This window comes from Triturus cristatus, chromosome 5_1 (genome assembly GCF_964204655.1).
Source record: "Triturus cristatus chromosome 5_1, aTriCri1.1, whole genome shotgun sequence".
NCBI lineage: Eukaryota > Metazoa > Chordata > Amphibia > Caudata > Salamandridae > Triturus > Triturus cristatus.
The window spans coordinates 363,275,440-363,303,094 of NC_140587.1; the positions used below are offsets into that span (position 1 = coordinate 363,275,440).

The 27,655-nt window shown below is 44.9% G+C and overlaps 1 protein-coding gene across 2 annotated transcripts in view; it reads right to left on the reverse strand.

The window, feature by feature from the left end:
• Positions 1-27,655, reverse strand: part of LOC146830894 (fibrocystin-L-like) — a 1,907,335-nt gene that overhangs the window by 109,822 nt on the left and 1,769,858 nt on the right. For both annotated transcript variants that reach the window (XM_085605084.1, XM_085605082.1), the window contains exons 74-76: positions 15,332-15,467; positions 13,978-14,340; positions 13,181-13,332 (exon numbers count right to left, since the gene is read on the reverse strand). In XM_085605084.1, the coding sequence (XP_085461210.1) occupies positions 13,181-13,332; positions 13,978-14,340; positions 15,332-15,467 (651 nt within the window). The remainder of the gene's footprint in view (positions 1-13,180; positions 13,333-13,977; positions 14,341-15,331; positions 15,468-27,655) is intronic.

The window sequence follows — 27,655 nt, forward strand, 5'->3', positions numbered from 1 at the left end:
CTGGCGGTCACCACTGCAGGTGATGCTGTAGTGTGAAGAGTTGACTAGCTGGAAATTTGCGTAGGCAGCTGGTGCGAGCACCAAGGTCTTTGAGTAAAGGGGCCCGTTCTCGAAGAGCTCAATAGTTTCAGTTGAGCTCAACTGAGCCACTATGGGGGCCACTGTATTCTTCACGTCCTGAGGTTCGCTATGAGGTCACATGGGATACTACAATACCTTCAGTATGGATTAGCTATCACCGCCCTTTAGCAAGTCTGATTTGATAATCAGTACTGACTTTTGCAGCTGTATAAAGATGAAGGCCAGCTTTCCGTAAGCTTAAACGAATCAGCTGGATGGGGTGCTGGGTTTGCCAATTATATTGAAATCCTATGTGTAATGCAATAAACCTATCTCCAGTTAATTCAAAATTAACCAAAATTAAAAAATTACTGAAACAACCCTACAGTTCAGGAGAAATACAATAGAAGTAATTTGTTGTAGGGATAAAATGCTATATATCTGTCAAAAGAATAAATGGCACAATATTGAGCAACTTAATCATTAATTAATAGGTCTTTTAAATAATATACTTCAGAGTAGCAGCACCAAATTTCCTCGCTGCTATTCTCGTTTCTGCTGGGGATATACGATAATAAAGAAAAGACGCGTTCTGCATGTTTTTCTCAAGGTTCTGAACTATCTCCTCCTTCGAGTCCAGGGAGCAAAAATCAATCCACACTTCTGTTGAAAATGTAAACAATGGAGTCAAGTTGGCCTTTAGGCAATTTCTAAATGCATGGTTTATTTCTCAAAGTTCATTACCATGCATTTATGTTTTAATGTAATTGAGTGGCATCCAAATCTATACTGCAGCAATGTAGCTTGAAATGTTTCAAACAGCACTGATTAAAAGATTACAACCTCAACCTTGGTCACAGTGACTAAGCCCCTGCACATCAACGATCACCAGCCTCCTTAGAGTAAGTTACATTTCGCATGTATAAGAAGAAAGAAAACCTTTGTTTGGAAAACCATCACATTGCTTAGAGTTCCTCGTTATTTACTACAACTGCAGCGCTACTTTGAATATTTAAATTAAAAAGGCAGTTAATACGTTGTAACAAATGATCGGTTATTTTCCTGGGAAAAGATGGCTTATATCATTTGTGAGGCGGGCACTATAGCTGCAACCGTTCTCATTGGAGAGCATGGAATTTTTAGCCTTGCACTCACTTGCAATGTAAGAATGTGATACATAGGCTGAAAAGTTAATCAAGAGGGAGGAAAATACAATTTTGAAAGATCTCAAAGGTTATGTGTTTGCTCACTCCTCGCCTCAGACTCCGCTCATTGCAGCAAACCCCAACGGAGACCAACACACATGTCGGATTGCATCACAGCTCCACCTCAGGACTAATGGCAGGTTACTGCTAGGGAATACAACAGTGCAATCACTCTATTAGATCATCCTTTGACCCCTCCAACCTTGACAATCACCTCATAATCAATCCTCTCTATACAATCATCATCCAACCTCATTAGAGCCCAAATGGAGTCTGGCCAGGACAACGAGTTACAAAAATCTGGTCCCAGCTCCAACAGGATCATCAACACAACTTACCCACAAATGCCTCCAAGAACTACAAACACAGCCTCTTAAAAAGCTTAGAGACCTTCTACGCAGATGTCTATTTCGACGCAAAAAGGGAGACCAAAGATATTAAAATTTTCAACACACACCGCAGTGTAGAATGGTGAGACCTTATCAACGATCACCCAATGTGATCAACAGAACTAAAATCCCATATGGCTTCAAACTTACTGTGTCACTAGGGGCGGTGGAGTTTCTATCAGTGGAATTCCGCAGAGTTACATAAAACCTCCGCGAGATTCTGCTGAGTTCTGTGAGTGGCCAAAATTCAGCATGTTGCGGTGCACACAATGTTTAATGAAGGAAGCTTGCTCTGCGCTGAAAAATCAGCATGAACAGTACTGCATGGCGTGCCAGAGGGGGCTTCTTCTTTCCGAGCGCTTGAGTAGATTTTCTACTCGATCAGCAGCTTTCTCAATGCAAACAGTTGCGACAAACCGAGACTACCCACATTTAGAATTCTCGCCAGGAGGCATTCTAGCTTAAAAAAAATGTGCTAAGCATCACAAATTCTCACTCTTGTTTGCCAACTTCAAGTTTGTAAGCTGCGCATGAGAAAAAACTACTCCACATAGTGGTTGGCGGAGTTTTACCAGAACTTCATGTTGTAAGCGAAACGTCGAGATGGCAAAACTCAGCAAACTCCGCTGGTGGAGTGGAATTCTCACGCACCCCTACATATCACCCACATCCAATTTCAAAACCTGAGATCACTGCACATCTACAAAAATGGCAACAGAAGCCTTTAATCGCAACCTAAAAGACTTCGAGCTACACTTTTACACCTTGTTGCAGCACCTAATGGGCAATCAGAGAAAAAGCCTAATCATGAACCTGCTCTCTCTATCTCATCTCTCACCACCTCAGATACCTCTCCGGTGACATATCTCCCATCATACCTTCCTTGCAGGTAAATTCCCCTCACCCACATCCTCATATGCATACCCGACATACCTTAATCCTAAGACTCTTCAACCCACAAACGCTCATTCCATATCTTCTTAACGACACCTTATATGTTAAGCCCCACTCCAATAATGCACTCCATCCCAACACTCTCCCATAACTCACTCCCCACCCCAAGTCTCACAAATTACCATCAATAGGAGTGGCAAATACCACAGCAGCCATCTACCTGTATGTATAAAATATTTATAAGGCGCGACTATCGCACCAAAGGAGCATCTTGGCGCTGTGCAGAAGGGAAGAAAATACCCAAGGCTGCTGGGGGCCATTGTGGGGAATCATATAAGCAAGAGGCACAGGGAGTCCAGGGCTGCAAAGATCCAAGTTTTCAGAGATTTCCTAAAGACAGATTCTGAGTGATTATTCTGAGATAGCCAGGAAGCAAATTCCATGCGTTTGCCCTGAGGACAGCTACACATTTTCAACCTTTTGTTTTACACCTAAAAGTAGGACTAAACACTGACAAACTAAACAATAACTGACTCTATACCACATCAGGGAAAGGACATTATACTCCTTACATAAACCTGGCTAGAAATGCTATTCGTTCCCTCCAACTACCCCATCAAAAGGTGGGACAGAGTGATGAAATCTGGAGGTGGCATAGAGGCCGTACACTATGGCACAGACCAGACAGGTTTAACTTCAGAAAATGTCAAGAGCATTTAGAAATTCCAAAACAGTTAAAAAGTGAATAACACAACACAATAAAATTTACACTCCAACTCTTCAAAATAAAAAATTATTTAATGAACAAATGGACACCAAAACAACCAAAATCCAATAAGGGTAACCATAGATAGGAATTTTTAGAGTTTCACAATAAGAATAGAGCCAAAAAGCTTTAAGCATCAACCGCTGTCATCTGATTGAGCTTGAGTGATACCTAGGTGTGACTTAAGACAGACAGCGATGGAGCACGGGTCAGCTAAGTAATCCAGGTTTGCTCTGGTCAGACATTTTACCATCTGAGTTACGGCCTGATTTAGAGTTCACCAGTTGGTTTACTTTGTCACAAAATTGATGGATATCATGTCCACCGTATTACAAGTGCCAGTGGATATAATGCACTTGTAATAAAGTGGAAGGAATAGCTGTCATGTTTCTGATGGAGTAACCCATCTGTCAAACTCTGAATCAGATGCTTAGTCTCTGAAATGAAAGTTAAAAATCCTAAGCAAGGCAAGGCAATAGGCTGAGGCAGAGATGGGTTCCATTAGGCTGCATACTCATTGGGCAAGAACCCAGTGAAACAGTTGACTTTTGGCAGGAAAGCTCAGAGTGGAGAAATTCAAAACTCAAGCCCAAGGAAGGTCCCTCACTTGCTGAATACTTCTGACACTTTTGTCCATTGAAGGTGTCTATGTTTGGACTGTAACTTTTTTGGAACTTGCATTCCTCTAACAGTGGATGGTTGCAAACTGTAGTTAAACAGGGTTCTATGATGCTGGATACTCTCTCTGTGACGTCCCGCTGAAACTGATTTGCACCTGCAGAAAACCTTTGACAGAGATCAATCTGAATCTTTGGTGCATCAGCAACGCACCTCTATCGGTTTGCTTTGGTCCTCCTGAGGTCTTGGAAGCTAAACATTTTTAAGTCCTAGGTATTTACGAGATGTTAAGAGGAGTGTATCTTTACACAGCCAAGAGTCCAAGGATTGCATAAACAGCACTTGGAAATAAAGACCCACTACAGCAGAAGTCACAAGCAGAGTCTAGAGTTGGTCCAACTGAGTTCTTCATGAAAATGGCTTAAAGCAGCTTTTTGTATCCCTATATCTAAACAAGACCCTTGGAGTCCACTTCTTTGTCCTGGGTAGTGAGAGCCGAAGTAGATCAAGCCTTTCAGGTCTCCTCACAGGTCTCAACAGCAGGTACAGTCCTTCCTCTGTCTTCCACAAGTCCAGGAATGTACTGAACAGAATGCCCATAAGTGCTACATCTATGCCTGGCACTAGCCTGTGAGTGGGGTTGACTCTTGGCCCCTCCATAACCAATAGGTAAAAATTCCCAGAGTAACCCTATCCACTTTTACAGCACCTCCTGTGTGCCCTCTTGCAAACAATCTCACAGTGCCCCTCTCTAACCTAAAACCAAGATGGCAGAACCTTTCTTCCCCTGTGTTCACCTTAGAGGAGTGGCTATAGAAACAAGAAACCCTTCCCATGCAGTCAGTTCAAACCAGTTATGGGGGCTAGCTCCTCAACGGCTGAGATTGATGGCTCTCTGACTAAGAGAACAAAAAATAGCCTGCCACAGGTGTCAGCAAACTTCTGCCTCTGAAAATGTAGATCTCTTGGAAATTAATTAAGTTCCTGAGCACAGGCCACGTGGTCTCCTTGCCAGAGCAATAGAACACATGCCTACAGCCAAGGCATTGGTCTCAGCTCTGAGAGCAAGTTCACACCCCATCAAGGGAGCTATATAGCTCTTGGGTGACAGTTGAAGCTCATGCAAATGGGCTTCTAGATGATTTAGATATGGTAGCTTTGCAAAAGTAATTTTTTCCAAAATATTTATTACTAATCCGACTTTACCTGTGAAATAGGTTTGTAGTAAATATTTTCAAGAGTCCAAGAATTAATTTATAGCTTTTACCTAGTCAGAAATAACATTATTACATTTAAAATTTTATTCCAATGCTTTCCTATTGAACAGCTAAATCTGATACAGGGAAAATAGCTTTTTGAGGGCTTTGCGAAATAAAGACATGTTTAACATTAACATTAAATGCTTGAAAGCTCTTCTTTAAAATACCCTTGCCTCATGGGCAGTATGGCCTAGTTAGGAGTGACCTACAAATATTGAAAAGATGGGTTTAGGCCTGTCAAAGCGGGATATTTTGGCAGGTAGAATTTGCAGTTTTAGTAGTAGTCCTGCAGTCACGTTTGCATTGTCACAGAGGTGGGAGGCATGATGGGTGCTGCAGACCACTAGTGACATTTAACTTATAGACCATTGGTAAACTTTGTATCATATACTTGGAATTATAGGTAACTTAAATATGCCAATTAGGTGTACACCCACTCTACATGCACTAGGTTCTAGACAGCAGTGCCTTAGTGTACAGAGTTGAAAAAACAGTAATAAAATCTAGCAAAAAGTGGGCATTTTCCTACAGACTCAATAACATCAATTGACTGGTATGATCATAGCACTATCACTTTCAACATCAATTCAGAAAAACTAACAGGCAGGTCAAACATACATCTAAAAAATGCTGGACTAGAGAGGCAAAATAAATCACCCCTTGGAACTCTCAGCAAACAATAATGACTTCCTTTGACCATCTATTTGTCTTCACAACTCTAAGAACCTGACCTCACACTACCTCTTGGTAGAACAAGGACCTAAATGAAGCGCAGAATGGCAGAAAGAAGATGGAAAATAAGACCCCTGTGCTCTACATTTATCTCTCATAAGGTCAGAAAGAAACAGATACAACAAACATATCATTAAAGCTGAACCCACATCCATCACGACCCAATTAGGTAAAAGAACTGACCTAAGAAAATCTTCCATATATTTGAGCAACACATCTTCACTAGTACGGAGGCAGACTAGAACTGCTCAACAGAATAGGTGAGGCATTGGCCATCTTCTTCACAGAAAGGATTAAGAACATAGAACTATCATTGCCCATTACACCTCTCAACAAACTTCTGAACCCATCCAGACACCTGAACGCCTTTCCCAAAGGCAATGTCAACTCCACTGACACCATGCAGATACCACTGGTGCCCAAAAAGAATGCCACAAGGTTCCGTGTCGGAGCTCTAAAAGAAGATTAATTCAATAAAATTTCAGCTAACATAAACCCCGGACTCATACATCACAGACACCATGTCTACAGCCCTAATCAAAAGCTCTAGGCATCTCAGCAACCTCCCCTGGACCAGAACAATTATTATCTCTGTTTCACAAGGTATAGTCCCAGACTGCCTGAAACTGGTACATGTCACACCTCTTCTCAAGAAACTCGAAGCTAATAAAGAAGATTTGAACAATTTTTGCCCTGTCACCTACCACCCTTTCTGGCCAAAGTCCTAGACAAAAGTGTTATATCACAACTAAACCAACACATCAAAGATTACATCCACCTTGATGACTGCCAGCCAGGTGTCAGAGCTGGGTGCAGCACAGAGATGGCCATCCTCAACACCGTAGAATGCCCTAAAAATACTCGGAAAATGAGAATCCTAACTGATTATACTTCACAATCTCGCCTCAGCCTTTAAAAGTATCAATCACAAACATTAAACTAAACATCTTAAAATAAAAAATGGGTCTTGGTGGTACAGTACTCAATTGATCCTATTATCTGAACAATCACCCCCAACAAATCAAACTGAAGGAATCCCTCTCAAATCTTATCCATGTTACTAAGGAGCTCCTCGAGACTCTATTCTATGCTCAATGCTTTTCAGTGTCTACATGGAACGCTTAATCTCAATTTTACACCAGGCAAACATATCATACCATGTTTACACAGATAATACACAGCTCTACCTCAAAATCACATTATTGGTGGCTAAAATTCATCTCAATCAAACTATGGAGAAAACACAAGATTAGCTTTCAACCAAACACCTAAAACTTAACCCACTGAAGACTAACTTCCTTCTCATCTCTCTCCCCCATAACCCTCTCCAATACACAACTGGCTCAACCACCTGCAAGTCCCAGACTGCAGTCTGAAAATCGTTGATTGTATGAAATCTCTCTAGGACGCATGCCATGACTTTGCCGCTGCTTGCGGACTCCATCTCCATAAGCTCTTTTACTGTCAGGAGCCCAGGAGGAGGGTCTCCCACCTGCAACAAGCTTTAAATAGTGCAAGTTGACTTGTGGCTGTGGGAAACTCCTGGTCGCGTGCCCAGGCTAAGACTTGGTCAAGAGCAGGCCAGTCTGCAACGGTCGGAGCCCAGAGGAGGCTGTCCTGGGCCACCCCCTTAACATCCACTCACAAGTTTATTCATCTTACTGCAACAAGGGTGAGACACCTTTTTATAATATCCTTGCATTAGCTTACGTGTCACTATCTGTCTGAATCCTGGCACAATGGGCATGTGTAAAGCCACAAGACTCCTACAGGAAAGGGGAACAAAAGCACCAAACTACTGCCTACAGTCTCTGTTGATAAACTCCAAGCAAACATGACGCTCGAGGACATTGACATATTTATTGAGGAGGTTGAAACTCGCCGGGGGAGTCAGTTAAAGGACAGCAACAGGCAAATCATCCAGTAACATTGCGCCTATATTTAGAAAAAAACTAAAACGCACATTTTCAAATACCAACCAGAAACCAACCTACCCACATGATCCAACTTTCAATGCACCCCTAGAGGCTATTTCTGAAAATACTGCTGTTACCAGATCTGTTGAATGCACACCTGTACTGCTAGAGACAGTAATTATATGCACAAACAGCTCTTCGGCTCCCTCTGAAGTCCATTGATGCAGTGGCCTGGAAAAGACACTAAAGAGAGTAATTGAAGGTGGCTAATGGGTGGGCCAACTTGCTGCAGATTCTGGGATGGGGTAATTGATAATGTTGTACCAGCTAATATAATTTATATTGTTAGTAGGCTACAGAAGGAGGTCATTGACATAAGAACGCGATTAGCAATATTAATGGCTGAAGGTGGGAAACTAGAGAAACCAGACTGAGAGCTCAGCAAAAGCTAGAGTCCTGAATAAAACCTACAATAACACATACACTAGCTTATTAGAAGAACGGAACTTGCTCAAATCTGCAAGGGAGACAAGATCTGCCATGATTTAGGAAACAAGAATCAGACAAAGGTAGCCCCTGATCCGAAAACTCATGAGTATCAACTAGTGGGCAAACACATTTAAGGTCTGGTTCAGGCAGGACTATGGCCCCAGTGAAGAGAGATATGTCACCCATTACAGGCACTGGTTAGCAGCCAACACTGAGGTATAACCCTCAGAATATAAGGGGGAGGTTTGCAAATGGAAGTGGCATGGAGAAGTAGCTACGAAACTTGGCTGAGTTTATTTGTTAAATGTGCCTAATTTGAACACTTGGGCAAGAGAGGATAAGGATTCACTTAAGAAGAAATCCATTATTTTGATAAGATCCATGCACAATTGTTATTATCTAATCCGATCAGATATTTCCCAAGCAAGAAGGTTCCATGACTCATCAGGAAATAACTATGATTATATGGAACTTAAAGTTAGGCACACATACTTGGTGTAGGGGCAGCTCCTCCGCCGAGGAGTGTCACCCCACTGCTCTAGGAGCAGAGCAAAGTAAAAAATAAAATGATAATAACAGTACCTTATTATCATTTTATTTTTAGTCTGCCTTTAAGCTCCATGTTAGGGTAGGGCTGGGTTCATATGACGTTAGCAGAGGAAGGGTGCTGCACCATAAGTATGCATGATGATGTGGCCGGCCGTCTTGGGCTAGCCAATCCATCATGCGCACTTTCCATGTTCTCCACCACGCTGCATTACAGCCTGTGTGGAGAACATGCACTGGCTCCCAGTCCCTCTCTGAGCGCTGAAGCATGGCGCTCAGACCAATCACAACGCTCCTGTAAGGCAGAGTTTTGATTGGCTAAGGGAGTCTGGGAGCCAGAGAGCTTCCAGGAGTCAGGATACAGTGTGGATGGAGGAGAGGCGGCAGCTCCCACTCCTCGAATCCTTATTTTATCCTATTAGCCGCAATCAAAGGGAGGAATTGGGGACATCAATTGGACTAACTGCCTTAGCCCCTGGTGCCATTACAACAAATAGTATAGGGATAGAGAACAACAGCCTGTAGAAAGGATGCAGTTACAGGCCCAAGTCGGGGGGTCGGATCTAAAATGTGGGCCACTAGTTGCGGAGACCCCCATTGTAGTATTGAGTGAGCAAGGTAAGGAAACTTTTACTATAATGCCTTGGAATGTGGCGGGTTTGAAATCTAAATCTGGTGACCCTGAATGGGGCTCGTTCAACGACCATTTTTACAACTGCCTATTTCAGGAAAAATGGTGCTTGGAACCTGTGTATAGGGTTGGTTACCTGAAATTCTGCATCCCAGCTCACCATATTGGAAATGGTTGGCCTTCTGGTGGCTTAACAATACAGGCAAGAACATCATTGACTACCAATATAGGCCTCCTTCATACAACCTCTCCTGGCCTCCAGGGCATTACTATCACTAGTAAGGCTGGCCGCATGCTTCACATGTATTACATCTAAAACGAGGAGTCACAGGGGACAGGGAAACACCCGCACTGAAGCACTTCATGGCCCATAGGTGGACATTTGACACTGATGACTCTTTGATCCTAGCAGAAGATTTTGACACTACATTCAAGCCACTAAATACTCATGGACACTCTTATAACGAGACCAAGGATGAAGAATGGGGCATTCCTGCACTAGAGACAACACCTGTGAAATAACATACAGAGGCTGATTACCAACTAATGTCATTAACTTTGACCCACGGCCAGAGGGATGCAAGGGCCAAGCTGGTTCAGACTTGCAAGTCCAGCATACTTACCCAGGACATACAATCAAAATGGATTGTGTTCTGGTTTCTTTGACTATATGGAGGATTGCTGTTGATATGAAGGTAGTTGTAAGGAATTATAGTGACCACAACGCTGTTGATTGCACATTTGTGGATATAATAGCCTATCTATAGACTGTTCAGTTGTCACTTTCTAGGGACTTCAGGTCACCACATACCAGGCGAATGTTAAAATGTGCAGAAATTTCAGCCCAGCCAGAAACTATGGAAGCAGCAAAAAGGCTGTTACTGCCAGCACAGTGGAATTGGATAGATTAACAAATCCCAAGACTAGAAGACTCTGCCACCAAAGCCATTCAAGAGAATCTTTATGCTGTTGTTGGTAAATGTTTCCATCAATACTATAGAAGAAGCCCCTTAGTTAAAAAGTGTAATCAAGCATGGTTTAACAAAGCCTGTTCTTAAAAGCGGTAATACTGATCTCATTAACACAAAGAGAAACCAACATTAAAAGTGCAAGCCCAGGGATGCAGGGACAGGGACACACAACTCTGTGAACCTTCACACAATGCAACAAAACCAAAAGATGTGAACCCAGGATATGGAACTCTTTACCACCAGAGCCATGCACTACCCCTTCCTATCTGTCTTTTAGACGAGGTTGAAGCACGTACTCTACGGAAGACACTTAAAGCAAAGAAAATGATAAATTCGTCCTATTGCTGAAGACAAATAAGAAACTCATTTGGGAAGCTTAATGCACCTACTTCTCAAATAAAATTGTAAACTCTGAAAATAAAACTAAAGTAGTATTTGAAACAGTATCAGAATTTTGGACCGCCTAAATACTCCTGTGATCCCTACACAAGATTTATGCAATGAACTGAATCATTTTTCATTGAAAAAATCGAGACAATCAAAGATAGTACCCCTCCCCCCCCTTAGTTCTCCTTTCAGCCCTACTCCCCTGGAAGATAGGAAGCCATTTCACCTTAAAGTATTTCCACCAATAACTAGAGATACTCTGTTGAAACTGTTGACAATGGTGAAATCTGCCCCCCCTAACGACATCTGCACACCTTCAATTCAAAAGCGCATCTTTTCAGAGTTTCCTGATGTGGCGATTGTGATGCGCAACTTATCCTTGAGTGAGGGATTGGTTCCCCCTACTTTTAAAGAAGCAGTAGTCCGCCCTATTTAAAAAAAAAAGCTGGTGAAGAACTTAAAAACTATCACCCAATCTCCCTTCTCCCTTACCTAGCTAAAATTCTGAAGGCTAATTTTGCCCACCATCTTTGCTCCTCCTTTCCGGATCCCCATCAGACAGGATTCCATTTCACCCACTCAACAGAATCTGTCATACTTTCCATAGTTGATGATATGCGAGTGGAGGCAGACAGAGGTCTGGCCCAGGAATTGGTCCTTCTGGATGTATTGGTGTCTTTTGACACAGTGGATCACAACATCCTCCTCAGCTGTGTCGAGGTCGCCGCCCTGCAGGGTTGCACTCTGGATTGGTTAAAGGCCTTCCTTTCAGACCAATCGCAATTGGTACGTCTTTCCCCATTTTGCTCATCCAAGGTTATACTCAGTTAGATCGAAGAGGGGATAAAGAGGAGCCTTGCGGATGCTCCTCTTTATTCCCCCTTCTTTATAATCTTTACATCCACCTATTGGTAAACTCCTTACAAAGGCTAAAAGTAAAAATATATAACTATGCTAATAACGTGCAGCTCCTGTTCAACCTCAAAGATATTCCCAATTCTACAGAATTCTTCCAGAACACTATGATCTTCATCCGGGACTGGATGAAATGCCATCAACTAAAATTGAACTCGGATAAAACCGAGGTTGTGATGGTGAAAAACAAACTGCTTTTTTGGAGTCCCTCCTTTTGGCATCAGGAGATGGGTTCCCTTCCTACTCCAAAAAAAGCGGTCAAGAGCCTGGGCACACTTATCAATCAAGATCTTTCAATGAAGCCTCAGATTGGAGCAGTGACTGCTTCCTGCTTCTTTCAGCTATGCACAATAAAAAGAAATCTGTACATTTTTCTCTGTCAAGGCCATTATTCAGATAGTAATTGCACTTTTGATGTCCTGTATCGATTACGCTAATGCTCTTTACTTAGGTCTTCCTAAGGGCCTGAGTCAAAGACCCAAGCTTCCAGTTTGGTCTATCAACTACACAGATATTGCCACACTAAACCTTTGTTAAAGGAATTGCACTGGTTCCCAGTTGCATAGAGAACCCTGTTTAAAACGGGTTGTATGATCTTTCAAATCTGGCAGGGTAAAAGCCCCACTTTTTAGTGTCTTCTATGATACGAAATTACATCCCCAGGTGCAATCTCAGATCAGCACACGACAACCTTTTAGAGTTCGCAAATTCAAGAGGAAGAGACGAGGGAACCAGGTTTGCCGTGTTGGCTCCCGGAGTTTGAAATTCATTTCCGGACAACATAAGCTCGCTACCTCCTACAAGCATTTGAAAACCGTGCTAAAAAGCATGGCTTTTCAGACAAGCCTACAATTAATTTGCCTTTTTACTCTGCTGCTAGTGTTCTCAGCGCCATAAAACCGGTTGGTGAACGCACATACAATGAATGATCTGTTTCTGCATCAACTTTGGACTGCAACAATTTCATTCTTCACTTTACTAGCTGTCATCACCCCAAAAGTAAGCTGCTTGGTACTAACATGCTCAGTTGATAACCGACCTGTAAACGTTTTGCTACACTTTAACACACCTGCACCATCTTTAACCTGCCAGTTTAACCTCTTCAGTGCCCCGCCCTTTCCCCGCCCTGTGCCGGGCGTTGCATTAGCGGGCGGGGTTCATGACGAGATAGTCTCGTCATGGGCACAGCGCAACCGCGCTCCATGATGAGACCATCTCGTCATGGGCACTGAAGGGGTTAATATTGTAAATCTCTGTTTGCCCCTCCTCTTCATTTTATCTTACACTGTACAGTGCTCTGATACCTTTGTTACATGTACGCACTATATAAAACTTTTAATAAGTAAAATGAATTGTTTGATTCAATGTAAGCAACGCTTTTCTCTACTGATTGAGGTTTTACCTGCGTCCATTTAGGGTCCTCTGTAGGCGGAGGCGGCTCTTTCACAGCCACTGAGGCAACAGTAAGATTGAGGCTACTGCTGAGGCTCCCTGAAACTGCGGCGGCAGCGATGCTTTGGGAAACGTTTTGAAGTTCTGCGTATTGAAGCTGCCCTGTATGATCAAAAAAAGCAATGTTAAACATAGTTGCTTGCCCTAGTGCAGGGAGGCTTTCAATAAATGATTAGGAGGTCTGGGTACAGGCAGCTTCGGCTTCCGCTAGAATGTTTTATTATCAATTCTATAAGATATGCATCGAGTGGGTTTTGGCTCCACACAGTGATGCATTTCGCTCTCTCCTTATGCTAGCAAGCATTTCCCTATCACCCTATCACCTTAAGCTAGTGGCTGTTTGGTGCATCATTCTGCCTCCCGTGGAATATTTGCAATGCAATGCACGAGGGATTATTACCACTACCTTGGAAAAAAAATAAACCTGTTGCCATAAATATCTCCTTTTTGCTGATCACTGTTCACTTTAGAACAACAGATCAAAAGCATGAAAAGCTAGTTCTCGTTACTGTTGTTTAAACCGCAGCTGCAGTTATGCTCTGAGACCTGCCCATTCACCTTGCCTGCTGGCAGGAAATATTTTGGCGTTCCTACTCATCTGTAATAACTTATTACAGTTGACCTACTATATAATTTCATTATTACAGGTAACTATAGACGTCACAACTCAACTGTAATAAGGACAGTAAAGATGGGCCTTCATACAGAGATTGCTGGCTCCCATATAGTTTAATAAAAGACACTTGCCTGTGGTGCTGCTTGTGGTGTTGACGCTGTCGTTTGTCATCAGAGTTGGGGGCTCTGAAATTTGTACAGTAACAGACAATCCGGTCGCCCTCTTTCTGCGCCTGCTGGAAGCTGCAATGATCTTCGTGATGCGGATTTTATTTGCTGGGATCTTGAGGAAAATTGCAAGATTGTTCACCAAATTTTTGCCATCATAGAACTGGTCCACGGTCATGCCAGGGAGGTTAAATCCAATCACGAGAAGAGGGGAGGTGCGAACTTCAACAGGCGTTGACCCTCTAAGCAAGATGTAGAGCATCTGATAGGTGCTATCAAAGTAGTTTTCACCATGAGTAGTGGAGTTCAATGCTGGTTCATACTCTCCTATGGAAAGAGTAACACAACGCAAACACCCAGGGGCTTATTTCCGAGTAGATATTTAAAAAGTACAGTGCAGCTACTTTATGTAGTAACGTGTTAACAATCAAATTGACTGTAATCACCATAGGATGCTTTATGAGTAACTATATGTGCAAGAAACAAGCTCTTTCCTACTTTTGGGGAAGGAGGTGGGTGTAGCTTAACTTCCTTACCCAGTCATGTTTATATATTGTTGGGAGCAGGTGTTTCTACTCATTATTCATTGTTCTTTGTCATATCCTGGTGTAAGTAATGAATGTCGCCATTTAACCCACCTGCATTCTACTCTCCTTGTTTTCCCTTGTGTGTGTGTGTTCTAAAAGGACAGTCCCTGATAACTGCTCGCCTGGCAGCACCTTCACGGGGTTAATGTCTAAATACATCACCCCCAATGTACTGGAAACCGTCTGGTCTTCATTAATTGAAACCTGTGCTGTACATCTGTCTAGTTACAAACCATCTTATCAACCATAGCTCCTGCTATGTAATTCATATATCCATCCCTTCATCGGCACTCATCATCCATCCATCCATCTAGGTACACAGCTTTTTGGCCATCCATCCATCCATCTACTCTCCTATCCATCCATCCACCTAGCCATCCACATACACATGCTTCTGTTCATGCATTAACCTATCAGTTAAACACCAACCGCCCTATTGTTGGTCCTGCCGTCCACTTTGGCTACCATGTCTACCATCTTCTCAGCTGACAATGAGCTTTTCAGCATGCTTTGCTACTATTGAATTGACTCTTTTTACCACTCCATACTACAGCACCCAGAGAGCCGGCCTCACCTGCAATTGTAATTTTCACGAGACAAAGTGTTATCTTCTTGGCCATACATTACTATGAAGCAAGAATGCATTTCACTTAAACCTCAAAAGTGACTGATAATTCATTTGCTTCTGTAGAAAGATTCGTTTAGACCAGGAAGGCATTGCAAGCACCTACCAGGGTATTTGGGTTCTTTATATGTAAAGTCGGTTCTGTCAGCATTCCACTCAGCATTCTTGGGGCCAACAAACACATTGTTAACATACACATCCAAACGCTGAGGATTTGAATAGTAAATTGCAACTCGAACAGCCTATGAAAGAAGGACAGAAGTTATGAGACAATGGTGGTGATGCAGTTTGAAAATGATAAGATGACCTCCATGAACATATGAATATCAGTTCCTATGAATTACTGCAGCCAAGGCACTGACTACAAGCTTGAGAATAGTGCATGAAACTAAGCAGTGAGCTACAAAACAGAGATACCTAAATTGAACAATCTCTGCACTTGCTGAAGGAGCCCTTATATTATTTTAGAAAAACAGCTAAATTGTATCCGTGAGTAGAATCACCCAACACATTTCAGAGATAAAAGCCTGAAAGCTATCCACAATCCCTCTTCACACACACACAGAGCAGCATTGGCAAAGTCATAATCATATCCAGTACCTCACCTTCAGCTATGGTGTCATCCTTCCAATTAATTCCACTAACAATATCCGTATGTAACAGGTCACTGGGAACTGGTTATACCACTCAAGAATTACGGATCTCTAATCGATTAAACATTTATTATGTGTGAAGTTAGTTATCCTTCTGGTGCATGGATACTGTATATTATAAAGAAGAGGACAACGTGGTCTATATGGGGATGTTCGAGACAGATTGCAGCTGGGTATTCTAGTTTCATCTGACGAGATTCCTTACACGTGTGGCCAAGAAAAATCTCCTCCAACACCGAGTTTTAAACACATGAGGTGTGGATATGAGTTTTACAGGAAGGATGAGTTAGTCTGTTTGTTGACGAGCATTGCTTGAGGACACGTGGGATGCATGTCCGCTGGAAAGAAAAGGGTAGTTAGCTGGTCACTGAGTGGGGATTGTATAAACATTTGGGAAGCTCCTTTCTAAGGAGCTCTGTAGGCATTTCAAATGTGTGCAAGGACAGACCATCAGACAATTAATACTGGTGATTTAAATGTCTGATCTGAGTTGGTAGGTGGAGTCTCCCATTTGCCAAGCAAACTATCTCATCTTTAGATAATCCAGAATGTTATAACTATCGGTGTCCAGAAATGTATGCAAAAGAATTGACTGGACTGTTTCCAAAGGCCTTACACTTAAGCTTAACATACAATGTTAACCTTCTCTACTGATTGTCCCCTTCCATCCACCAGTCTAACAAATTCCACCACTCAAGTTAGAAAGTTGTCAAACATACGTCTGGCAGTCTTCTAACAGAACTGGACAGTGTGTGACATTATTTTAGCTCTATCTGGATCAGTAGGTGACAACCCAGACAATTTCTTTAAAGCTTTGAATTTTAGACCAAATATGTGTTCCTCCTACTTTGAGCAATATTCAACTAGTGTAATCATGGAATTTGATAACTACAGCGATGGTGCAGGAGATCGGAGAGAAGCCAGAGGAACTTATAAACAGTCATAGATAAACAGACAGGGCACATAAACCCGAAAAAGGTGACTACCAATTTAAAGAAGGAGTGCTATGCTTGTCAACTAGACCAAGATAATCAGTCCACTTTAGAACTCTTTAAGATATATAGAACACTCTCAAATCCTGTATTTGTAAGTGAACTCCTTTATGTCTGGAGAGCGACCTAGGATTCTTCTCTGTAGAAAACACAGAAAAACTCAGGGTGAAGATCAAGATTTCCACATCCCCTGATTTGTCTTTTGATTGTTGAATTTCCTAAATTGAGAGATGAGTTTGTGGACTTTTTGCTGATCCCGGTCCAAATGTGGAAACATTTTTTAGAAGGTGTGGTGCAGGAGCAACTGAAGCATTTTTTGCTGAGTATAACGCTAATGGACAATTTTCAATCTGGAGTTTGTTTAAGTTGGGTGCGGAATTAGCTGTGGCTAATATCTCAGAACAACTGTTATGGGCTAGAGACTGGTGCTGAAAGCACTCCTTGGTTTGTTAGAAATTTCAGTTGCTTTAAATGCTCTTGACATCAAGGTCTGCAGAAAAAGGCTTGACGACTGCCTGGGATGGTGAGGAACTATTAATGCATGGTGAACATATTTCTTGGCTGACTGCTTAGAAGTATAGATTGCTACATCTAGACAACATTATTTCTAGACAACTGAGTATGGCGATCAACACAGCTCTGGCTGCACTCCTGTTCCTTCTATTGAGTGGAGGTTACCACCTGTCAAGGTAGTTTGGTCTTTTGCCCTAAAACGTTAACAAAATGTTAATGATAAATAGATATTAGTTAATCTAAAAGACCCTCTCGACGCAGTGGGTCCATTAACCAGAACCTTAGATTCCGGCGAAGATAGCCACATCAATGGCACTACTCTCAACACTGATCTGATCAGGGGCTGGAGCCAGAGGGCAGTAGTACTATTGGGAAATGCCAACGCTAGCTTGAACGAAGAAAGACAAAGAGTCATTCTGACTAAAATAAATCCAAAACTAAGTGATATGGCGGATAGAGAACCTTCACAAAACCCAAAAGGATTACTCTTTGCAGTAGATCTCATAAATCCTTGGAGAAATACGTCTCCACATTCACCGCCTTGGATAAGGCGCAACAAAATATTTGCAGAGTGTTTAATCCTAACCTTTTTGGGCGGGCCGGAAGACAGGGCCTCTCTTCAGGCCGCTTCAATCAAAGGCCCTATTCAAGATCCTGTGTTTACGGAAGAGGGTACCAGTAGTACAACGTACCTCAATTCTACTGCCAGAGAGGTAGAGGACAACGCAGTAGAGGATTTAGATCCCATGGAATCTCCACCTCAAACAACCCTACAAGTGAGTACTCTTCCCCCTCTCCCTTCCCCTTCTTTCCCCCAAAAAGTGTGTGGCAGACACAAATACTTCCTTCACAATTGGAGATTGATCACTCAAGACCCTTGGGTCTTAAACACCATCAGGGGATTTATGATAGACTTTACTCATACACGGAGGGGCGGAGCTAGCCGAGGATCATGGCGGACGCGTGAGCGCGTAGCTCCCGGCATTATCCCTCACACGATCCTTCAAACTATCCTCCACAGCACAGCACTCAGGCGAATTCACGAGGGGCTCTCTCCCCGCACCTGACTGCCTCGCCAGGGTGCTCCGGCGGAGTTCGACGGCGCCGTGAAGCAGCGGAACGGAGAGCGGTGCTTTGCCAAGCGAGCTGGGCCGTCATCCCCGGCCTGTCTTAGATCCTCCCCGGTGTGCGTCGCTTGACGTGCGGCAGCCAGCGAGGGGGAGGACCCGTTTGGCCGAGAACATCGCCCGCGGAGGAGTCGGAAGAGCTGGGGTGCGGACGGCACCAGAAGAGACAAAGGAGGTGCCTGCACCTACGGAGGGTGGGGGCTGAGTGGCACGGGGTTTGCCCCCCCCCCCTGAGTCGCGCCTCGGACTACCAGGCAGTGGCTGGCTGGCACGTACGGAGCCCTCGCGCTCCTGGACCCACGGGTGGCCCCCCCCTGCTGCATCGGTGATTGACCCCCCCCGGCCCTTTGGGAGGAATACCGGACTGGCGCTTCCCTGCACGCTGCACCCGCACTGGGGTGGTCCAGGCGCCGGCTGCCGCGTGGCGGAGCTGGGCATCAAGGCGGACGTTTGGCGGGCCGGCTCTGGCGCCCTGGCTGCGGCCCTACTGTGAGCCCCGAGGAGCCCGGAGGGGCGTTGGTGTGTCCCGGTGTGCGCTCCTGACGCCTGCCTGGCCTGTGGGGAGCATACTGCAGGCCGTGACCAGTTGCCGCCTTTGGGGCGCCTGCTCGGAACCGGACGGCGATACACGGCGTTGAGGAGCGGGGGGAGCCTTACAGAGGCGAGATTGTTGCCCCCCGGGGGAGGCGGCCGGGAGGTGCCCCCTCGACATCGGACTGGAGCGAGGAGCTGGGAGCGGACACGTGTCTTGGAATCGGGAGCCCTGGTCCTCTGGCAGTCCGGCCGCATCGGAAGGCCCCCCGGTCTGCACCTCGGTGGGGGGCGGCGGTGTCCCCTCCCGGCCTCGTGGGGGTCCCCCGGCATAAGGGCCCTCGGACGGATACCGGGATCGGCCGCGGAGCGGTGGGACCCTCGGGGGTGCGGACCCCCGGAAGCAACATGGGCAAAGGCGACAAGACCCAGCCTAAGTTGTCCTTCGACCCTCGCAGGACGAAAGGGCCCGATGCCGCGGCTCATGCGACGCCGCCCAGTGGAGCTGCTCAGGAGAACGCTATGTGCGCAGACATTAAAGAAATGTTGGCGACGATGGAAAAGGGGTTGCAGGGCAGCCTGGCAGAGATAGGCACCAAGATTGACGCGCTCTCCTATCGCATGGACCGCATGTCGGAGCGGGTGGACAAGAACTCGGAGCGACTGGACGAGTCCGAGAAAAGAATAACGCAGGTGGAGGAGGCGCAGACGGAATGGGACTCAGACCGCAAACAATTCCGTAAACTGCTCCAGGTCATCCAGGACAAGTCGGAGGACTTGGAGGCCCGCTCGAGGAGGTCTAACGTCCGCATCACGGGAGTGGCTGAGTCGACACACACGGGGCGGATGGAGCCCTTCGTGGAAAAGCTGCTCCGCACCCTGCTGGGAGAGGACGTGTTCTCGCCCATGTTCGTCGTGGAGAGGGCCCATCGTTCGCTGGGACCTCGCCCCAGGCCGGGCGCCCCCGCGAGACCCATCATAGCAAAGCTGCTGAACTACAGGGACAGAGACACCGCCCTGCGGGTAGCGAGAGAAAAAGGGAAGTTGCAATTCGAAGGCATGGATATCTCTATCTACCCGGACTTCACGGCGAGGGTACAGGAGGAATGGAGGCAGTTCGCCCCTTATAAGAAACAACTACGCAAACTGGGGCTGGACTACGCTATGCTGTATCCGACGCGGCTACGGATCAACAGGCAGGGCCATTCGCACTTCTTCACGGACCCGAGAGAACTGCAATGATCCTTGAAGGAATGGTCCAGGGGTCAACGGAGTGGCCCGCGGGACAGCGCGGACAATTGCACTGAGGCCCCCGGTCTGGAGGAGCAGGACTAGACGACACATGCCAGCCTTCTCCTGTGAGCTGCCGCCCGGCGCAGGCCTGCGGTCTCTACCCGGGGGCATTTGGGGCCCTGAGAGTGGCTCGTCTCATGGACCTGAGTGATGGTGGTGGAGGTGGTGACTGCCCTTGAGGACGCCGCGGCCGCTGCTGGGTGAGATCTTTCTGACTTGTGGAGGGTGCCTAATATTATGACACTGGACTTGGGGGGGCTTGGGGGGAGGGGGTGGATTAGCAATTGCCGGCTGCCGTCAGCGCTGCCCTCAGGGGCTTAATAGTTAAGGGGTCCCCATGGGGGCGATCCCATCCCTATGCTGCGATAGTCTGTTTTCGAACTTGCCGGACGTTGAAATAGATGTCCATTCAAGGGCTCCTTGGGCTGGCCTAGTTTGTCTTGCTAGAAGGAGCACTATGCCCCTGAGAGGATTGCGGAGGAGTCCCCTGGAACTACTGTACGAGGGACAACACCAGCTCGAGCTGTGCTGGCAAGTGAGAGGTGTCCCGAACGGTTGGGACGCTCGATCCCCGGTGGCCGCTGCCCCAGCGCTGTTTAGCACAGGTAGCCCCTTGGGGGCAGGTTCGGGGAAGATATTGTATGTTTGTTGTGAACAGGGGAGGGGGGTTGGGACGGGGTCCTGTCTGGCCAGGTTGGGGGCGGTCGGCTGTGGGAGGGGGGTTGGGCAGTTAGGGAGTTGTTTTGGTGTTGGGGACTGGGAAACGCACAATATGTTGAGAAAAGAGTCTTCTGCTTTGTTCTTGCGCGTCCGAAGTGTGAGGTCGGGCGATGTCTGGTGGGTGGGGTCCCCCGCTGGGTCTCCCCCTGCGGAAACTATGATGTGTGAATGCAGTGATACCCGAGCGTGGAGAGATGTACGGTGACAGTGGCGAGGTAACCCTTAGAGCGCTTACATGGAATGTGAGAGGATTGAATGACTTTCGCAAATTGCGGAAGGTATTGAATTATTTCAATAGGCACCACATCGACTTGGCGCTCATGCAGGAGTCTCACCTCCCACTCACCAGTAAACTGTTATCCCACAAAGGGCTGGCGGGAAACAGCTTGGCTGCAGGCTTTACCTCGCACTCTAGAGGGGTGGTCACATGGGTAAACCCACGATCTAAATTGACGTTACAGAAGCTAGTCGCCGACCCGGACGGCCGCTACTTGATCGCTCGGTGTGCCGGCAAAGGTCACGACCTCATTGTGGTCAATGTTTATGGCCCCAACTACGATACCCCAGAGTTCTACGCCGCGCTTGCCGCACAGTGCATGCATTACGCGCAGGCCCGCATGGTGTGGGGTGGCGACTTTAATTTCGCATTTAACCCGACCTTGGATCGCTCCTCGGGGCGGGCCCGACGTCCAGTGGCGGCCGCCGTGTACATGCAGGCGGAATTGACCAAACTTGACATGGTTGATATCTGGCGACATAGAAGCCCTGGAAGGGCGGGATATACGCATTACTCTGCGTATCACGATGTGCATACCAGAATTGACTATTGGCTGGCATCCCGGACGCTCTTGGCGGTCGTCAAGGGATGCGAGGTCTTACCTCGTACTCTATCGGACCACTCCCCCCTTCTCATGGTACTGGCTGCCCCGGTCAAACGAATCCCGCCGTTCATGTGTTGGATGCCGCCCTACTCCCAGTTGGACGAGGCATATCGGGGGGAATTGGCGGACGAGATAGACGCTTTCTTCGTGACTAATCTGGGGTCCGTGCAGAGCTTCCAAACGGTCTGGGACTCGTTCAAGGCCTATATTCGCGGCGTGGCCATGGCCAAGCACTCCGGTGTTCTTAAATCTATACGGCGGCGCCTGGGGGCCCTGGAGACGCAAATAGCGCAGTTAGAGGAGCGCCATGGAGGGTCCATGGACCCCGAAGTGGCGGCCCAGATTCAGACACTGGTCTCAGAATACAACAGCGAGGCAGACAGGGAAGTGCAGCACATGGGCAAGTACGCCACAGCTCGCACCTACGTGGCTATGTGACTTTATGACGCTATGACCTGTATGTTTACTTTTGGCCAATAAAGGTTTTTGAAAAAAAAAAGAAAAAAGACTTTACTCATACACCTTCACAAACTTCTTTCCCGAGAGATATGCCTCTCTCTCTAGATCAACAAAAAATAGTAGAGGAGGAGATCTCCTCTATGCTTCAGGAAGGAGCTATAACAGAGGTCCCCTTTGAAGCGTTAAGATTTATAGGCACACTCTTTCTTGTAAAAAAAAAAAGGGCAAGGGTTGGAGACCCGTCATAAACTTAGGAGAACTAAACAAATATTTGGTCTACAGGCACTTTAAGATGGAGGGCATCCACCTCCTGAGGGATTTACTATTAGAGGGAGACTGGCTAGTCAAACTGGACCTACAGGATGATTACTTCACCATTCCTATGGCCGAATCCCACCAACCCTTTCTTCAATTTATGTGGAAAAATCATCTATACCAATTTCGGGCACTCCCCTTTGGACTCTCTTCTGCCCCTTGGTGCTTCACCAAGGTCATGAGAACTGTCGCTTCATCCCTAAATGTAAGAGGCCTTCATCTAATCATATACTTAGACGATATTCTTATAATGTCGCAAGACCTTTCACAAATAGTGAAAGATCTGAAGACTGTGATGGATCTCCTAGAAAGCTTAGGATTCATCATAAACAAAGAAAAAGCTACTTTGACCCCTTCCAGAACTCTGGAGTTCCTAGGTTTTACAGTAGACACATTAAGATGTCTCCTTTTACTCCCTTCAAAAAATTACCAAAGTCAGGAAGGAAATAAGACACGTCCTGAAACAACAAGATTTATCTCTAAGGGAGCTAGCCAGACTACTGGGTCTCCTCTCCTCATTCATCCAAGCCATCTTTACCTGGATCAGGAAGCACAATCAGAACTAACCTGGTTGCTTGAGAACCTTGACGCGTGGAACGGAAAAGCGATTTTTGGGTCAAAACCAGAGTTTGTTTTAGAATCAGATGCGAGCCTTCATGGCTGGGGAGCTTGCCTTCTCAATCAGAACACTGGTGGTATCTGGTCGCAAGAGGAATCCTCTCACAACATAAATTATTTAGAACTAACAGCTGGCCTTTACGCCTTGATGAGCTTAAAACACTCTCTCCAGGGAAGGTCAGTCATTCTAAAGATGGACAACATGTCCATCGTAGCCTATATAAATCGTCTGGGAGGCACCAAATCTGCGGATCTCACATATTTAGCAAAGAAACTATGCATGTTCTATCAGGAATACAAAATCGCTCTCAAAGCGGAATACCTCCCGGGGAAATCGAACATCTCTGCAGACTGGAACTCAAGATTCCTGTTAGATTACAGCGATTGGAAACTCAATATTTCCATGTTCAGTACCCTGAACAAGATCTGGGGTCCCCTAGAGATAGACTTATTTGCGAGCAGACTAACTTTTCAATTGGAGAATTACTTCAGCTGGATGCCCGACCTGGGTGCTCTGGCAGTCAACACCTTCCTACAGTCTTGGAAAGGAGCCAAAGCGTACGCCTTCCCCCCCTTTGCCATGATTCAGAGAGTTCTTCAGAAAGTGAGACAGGACCAGTGCGTACTTGTCCTAATAGCTCCCTTTTGGGCATCTCAGGCCTGGTTCCCCACCACTCTAGAACTAGCTTGCAACCACCCCTTGTTAAATCTCAGGGCTTTCTGCAACAGCTGCAACTCTCCTCGGAGAGTCTTGGGCCCCAGGCACTGACTTCACATATAACAACATATGGAGAATCTGGGTACGTTGGTGCCTGGAAAGGAACTGGGATTCCTTGGAGGCCCCTATTGTTGACATAGTTAACTTCCTTGTTGAACAATTTGAAAGAGGTCTCAGCTATAGAACTATCAACTGCTATAGATCGGCTATCTCTGCTGGCCATGTCATTGTCAACGTTAAAACGGTAGGTAAAAATTTAATTATTTGCAGAGTGATGAAAAGCATTAGGTTAAGAAGGCCTCCTAAACCTAAATATGAAAGTCTCTGGGACGTCAAGTTAATCCTTGATCTATTCAATAACTGGCCTGATAATACTCTCCTGAATAGGAAAATCCTTTCCATTAGGCTTGCTACTCTCCTATGACTAATTTCACGCAGAAGGGTCTCCGATGTCAAAGCACTGGAGATTACACATAAATCCTATAACATGTTTGGTGTCAAATTCGAGATTTATAGAAGAACTAAGACTATGTCTGATTCAATTTTTTCTCCAAGTTTTGATTTATGCCCCAAACTTTGCGTTGTGAACTGCAAGAGAGAGTATGATCGCAGAATGTTTGCTCTTCTTCCCCAGGGTGTGAACCAATTACTTACATCCTTTTTTAAACCCCATAAAAGTATAACCTCAACCTCTATTGCTAGATGGGTTAAAACCTTTCTGAATTTAGCAGGTATTGATTTAAAGAAATGTCAAGTTCACTCCCTTAGAAGTGCTATGGCCAGTAAATCTCTCTGGTCTGGAGGTAAGTTAGATGACTTTCTCAAAGCGGCTGACTGGTCGAACGCTAGCACCTTTGCACGTCACTATTGAACATATGTCTGATGTAGTTTTACAAAGCTACCAACATGCATAATGTAGCCTCCGTTCTTGTAATGAAATTGCGATTCCCATATTACCATGACTAGAGAATTTGGATTTCATTAAAGACACGGAGGCTGACATTATCCCACCCATCCCACCCCTTGGTGGTCTTACAGTGAATTAAAGTTCTTTTTTATTAACAGTACTTGTAATATCTCTTACTTCTTCTATTTGCTTGTTAAGTTGTATACTATTTGTTACGTTCAGGAGGTATTTACTTCTCTCTCTTTTCAGATAACCCTTCTTAACTGCGAGTCATCTGGCCTATGGATTTACCCTCGTTCTTCCTTCTCCTTCATTTTGTTCATCAGAGGATCATTTAGAAGTTTTGAAGTTTCAAGTTTCATGGACTTATTCTTCTCCACATTTAAAAGAGGCAGATTGTTGATGGCTCATGCCTTTTATGTGTTGCTAATGTTCTGTTCTGGAACTTGTTAATATTGTTATGTGTGCGGCTGCTTGGACTGCATTAAAAAGATAATGCATAATGTCAGCCTCCGTGTCTTTAATAAAATCCAGATTCTCTAGTCATGGTAATATATGAATCGTAATTTCAAGTTCAATCCAATGCCAAATGTTCTGTTCTGGAACTTTTTAATATTGTTATGTGTGAGGCTGCTTGGACTGCATTAAAAAGATAATGCATAATGTCAGCCTCCGTGTCTTTAATAAAATCCAGATTCTCTAGTCATGGTAATATATGAATCGTAATTTCAAGTTCAATCCAATGCCAAATGTAGATTACAAAAGATACATTTTCAGTCAAGAATGACAGAAAGTTGGTGAAACCATCAACTAATTTGTTGAGAGACTAGATAAGCTCATCAAACACTGGAAGTTCAATTAATTTAATGATGAGGAAGCTATACACCTCAGAGTGATTGACGGGTACCTTCAGACTGAAAGAGAACGATATCCAGGTTAGCACATTGCTGACATGATAACACAATTGAATGATGCACAGATATTCTCTCGCCTTGATTTGAATAAAGGTTGTCATCAGTTGGAATTTAAGGAGAATTGCAGGTATAATATAACATTTTGTACACATATTGGTCTTATCTGTTAAAAAAGACAGTTTTGGTGTGTCATCCGCTGCATAGCTTTTTTGAGATGTCATTCAACGTATCATACAGTCTGTCATGAATGCTCTCAATTATGTATGATGACATATTAGCTTTCTGAGCTACACAGAAGGAACATGATAAAGCTCTCACGCAAGTGTGTAATTTGCTCACTCATGCCGGTTTAACTCTGAAGGCTGAGAAATGTGAGTTCCATAAGAAAAAAGTCAAAATTCTTTTGCCATATCGTTTCTGATGGGGATGGCACTCGATCCAACTAAAATGCAAGTGTTGTCAACTGCCATTCCCTTATAAAATGTTTTCATGTTACGTTCATTCCTTGGCATGGCCAGCTACTGATACATATGAAACGTTTCCACTGTAAGTGTTCCGTTAAGAGACTTCAAGAAAAAGAATGTTTAATTTCATTGGTCACATGAATGCACGCAAAGCTTCAAGAACATCAAACAAGTAATAGAGAATGCTACTGAAATGGCATACTTTAATCCAAAGCTTCGTACCAAGGTTGTTGATGCTAGCCCCATTGGGTTAAGCACAATCCTTGCACAGCACAGCAGACACCCAAATGCTCGAAGACATATTGCATATACAAGCAGAAGTTTGTCCCAGACTGAACGTGCTTATCCACAACTGGAGACAGAAGGCTTAGCAGCTGTGTGGGCTTGTGAGCATTTCCACGTATTCTTGCATGGGAAGCCCATGCAATGTGACAGATCATCAAGCATTGTTGGCCATCTTAGACAATCCAAAGGCTTTGAATGTTTGGGTCTACGATTACAAGAACACAGCTACACCGTCGTGCACTGTCCAAGGGAAAGATCAAAACCTTGCTGACTACTTCTCAAGTGTGCCTCTGCAGTGCCCTGACACCCCTTCCAAGACGGCTGAATCATACATAGATTTCATTGTGAAGTCTAGCACACCAGCTTACTGAACATTTCATGAGTACTCTTAAGAAAGCTGTTCAGCGTGCTATACTGGAAAAGCTCAACCTTAAAACTGTCTTGAGACCTACTCTTCTAGCTTACCGTTCGACCCCTCATTCGACCACAGGTGAAAGCCCTGCAACTTTGATGTTTTTGTGAGCCATGATGACCGAGTTACCTCAATGGACCAGCAGAAGATTAAGTACTGAGGAAGAAATCAGTGTAAAAGACTTGGATAAATGCAGATAAGTGCTGACATGCAAAGGATGTTATTTTCACTAGAGAAGATCGATTGCTTGTTCTTCAATCTAGAAAATGAAAATCTGATGCTCCCTGGAATGCTGAGCCCTTTCATGTTGTGACCAGCATAGGACACATTGGCGAGTACCCAGTCTCAGGAGGACACTAAACTCACTACCAAAGCAGGGGGTGAGGGCCCATTTGCCTTGCTTATATTAGTTCCCATGATGATGGTTTGTCCTGGGATTTCTCAGGGAAGCTCCGAGTACAACAGTCCCATCAATATTTTATCTAGAAACAAAAATGTCCTTTTGTATGTTTCTGAGAATGTGTTCCCATCTGAATATTTTCTAACATGAAAGGCTTGCTGAGCATACCGTAGGAAACCTTATTTTAGGCACACAAAAAAACAACTTTAAGATAGACTTTACTTATGA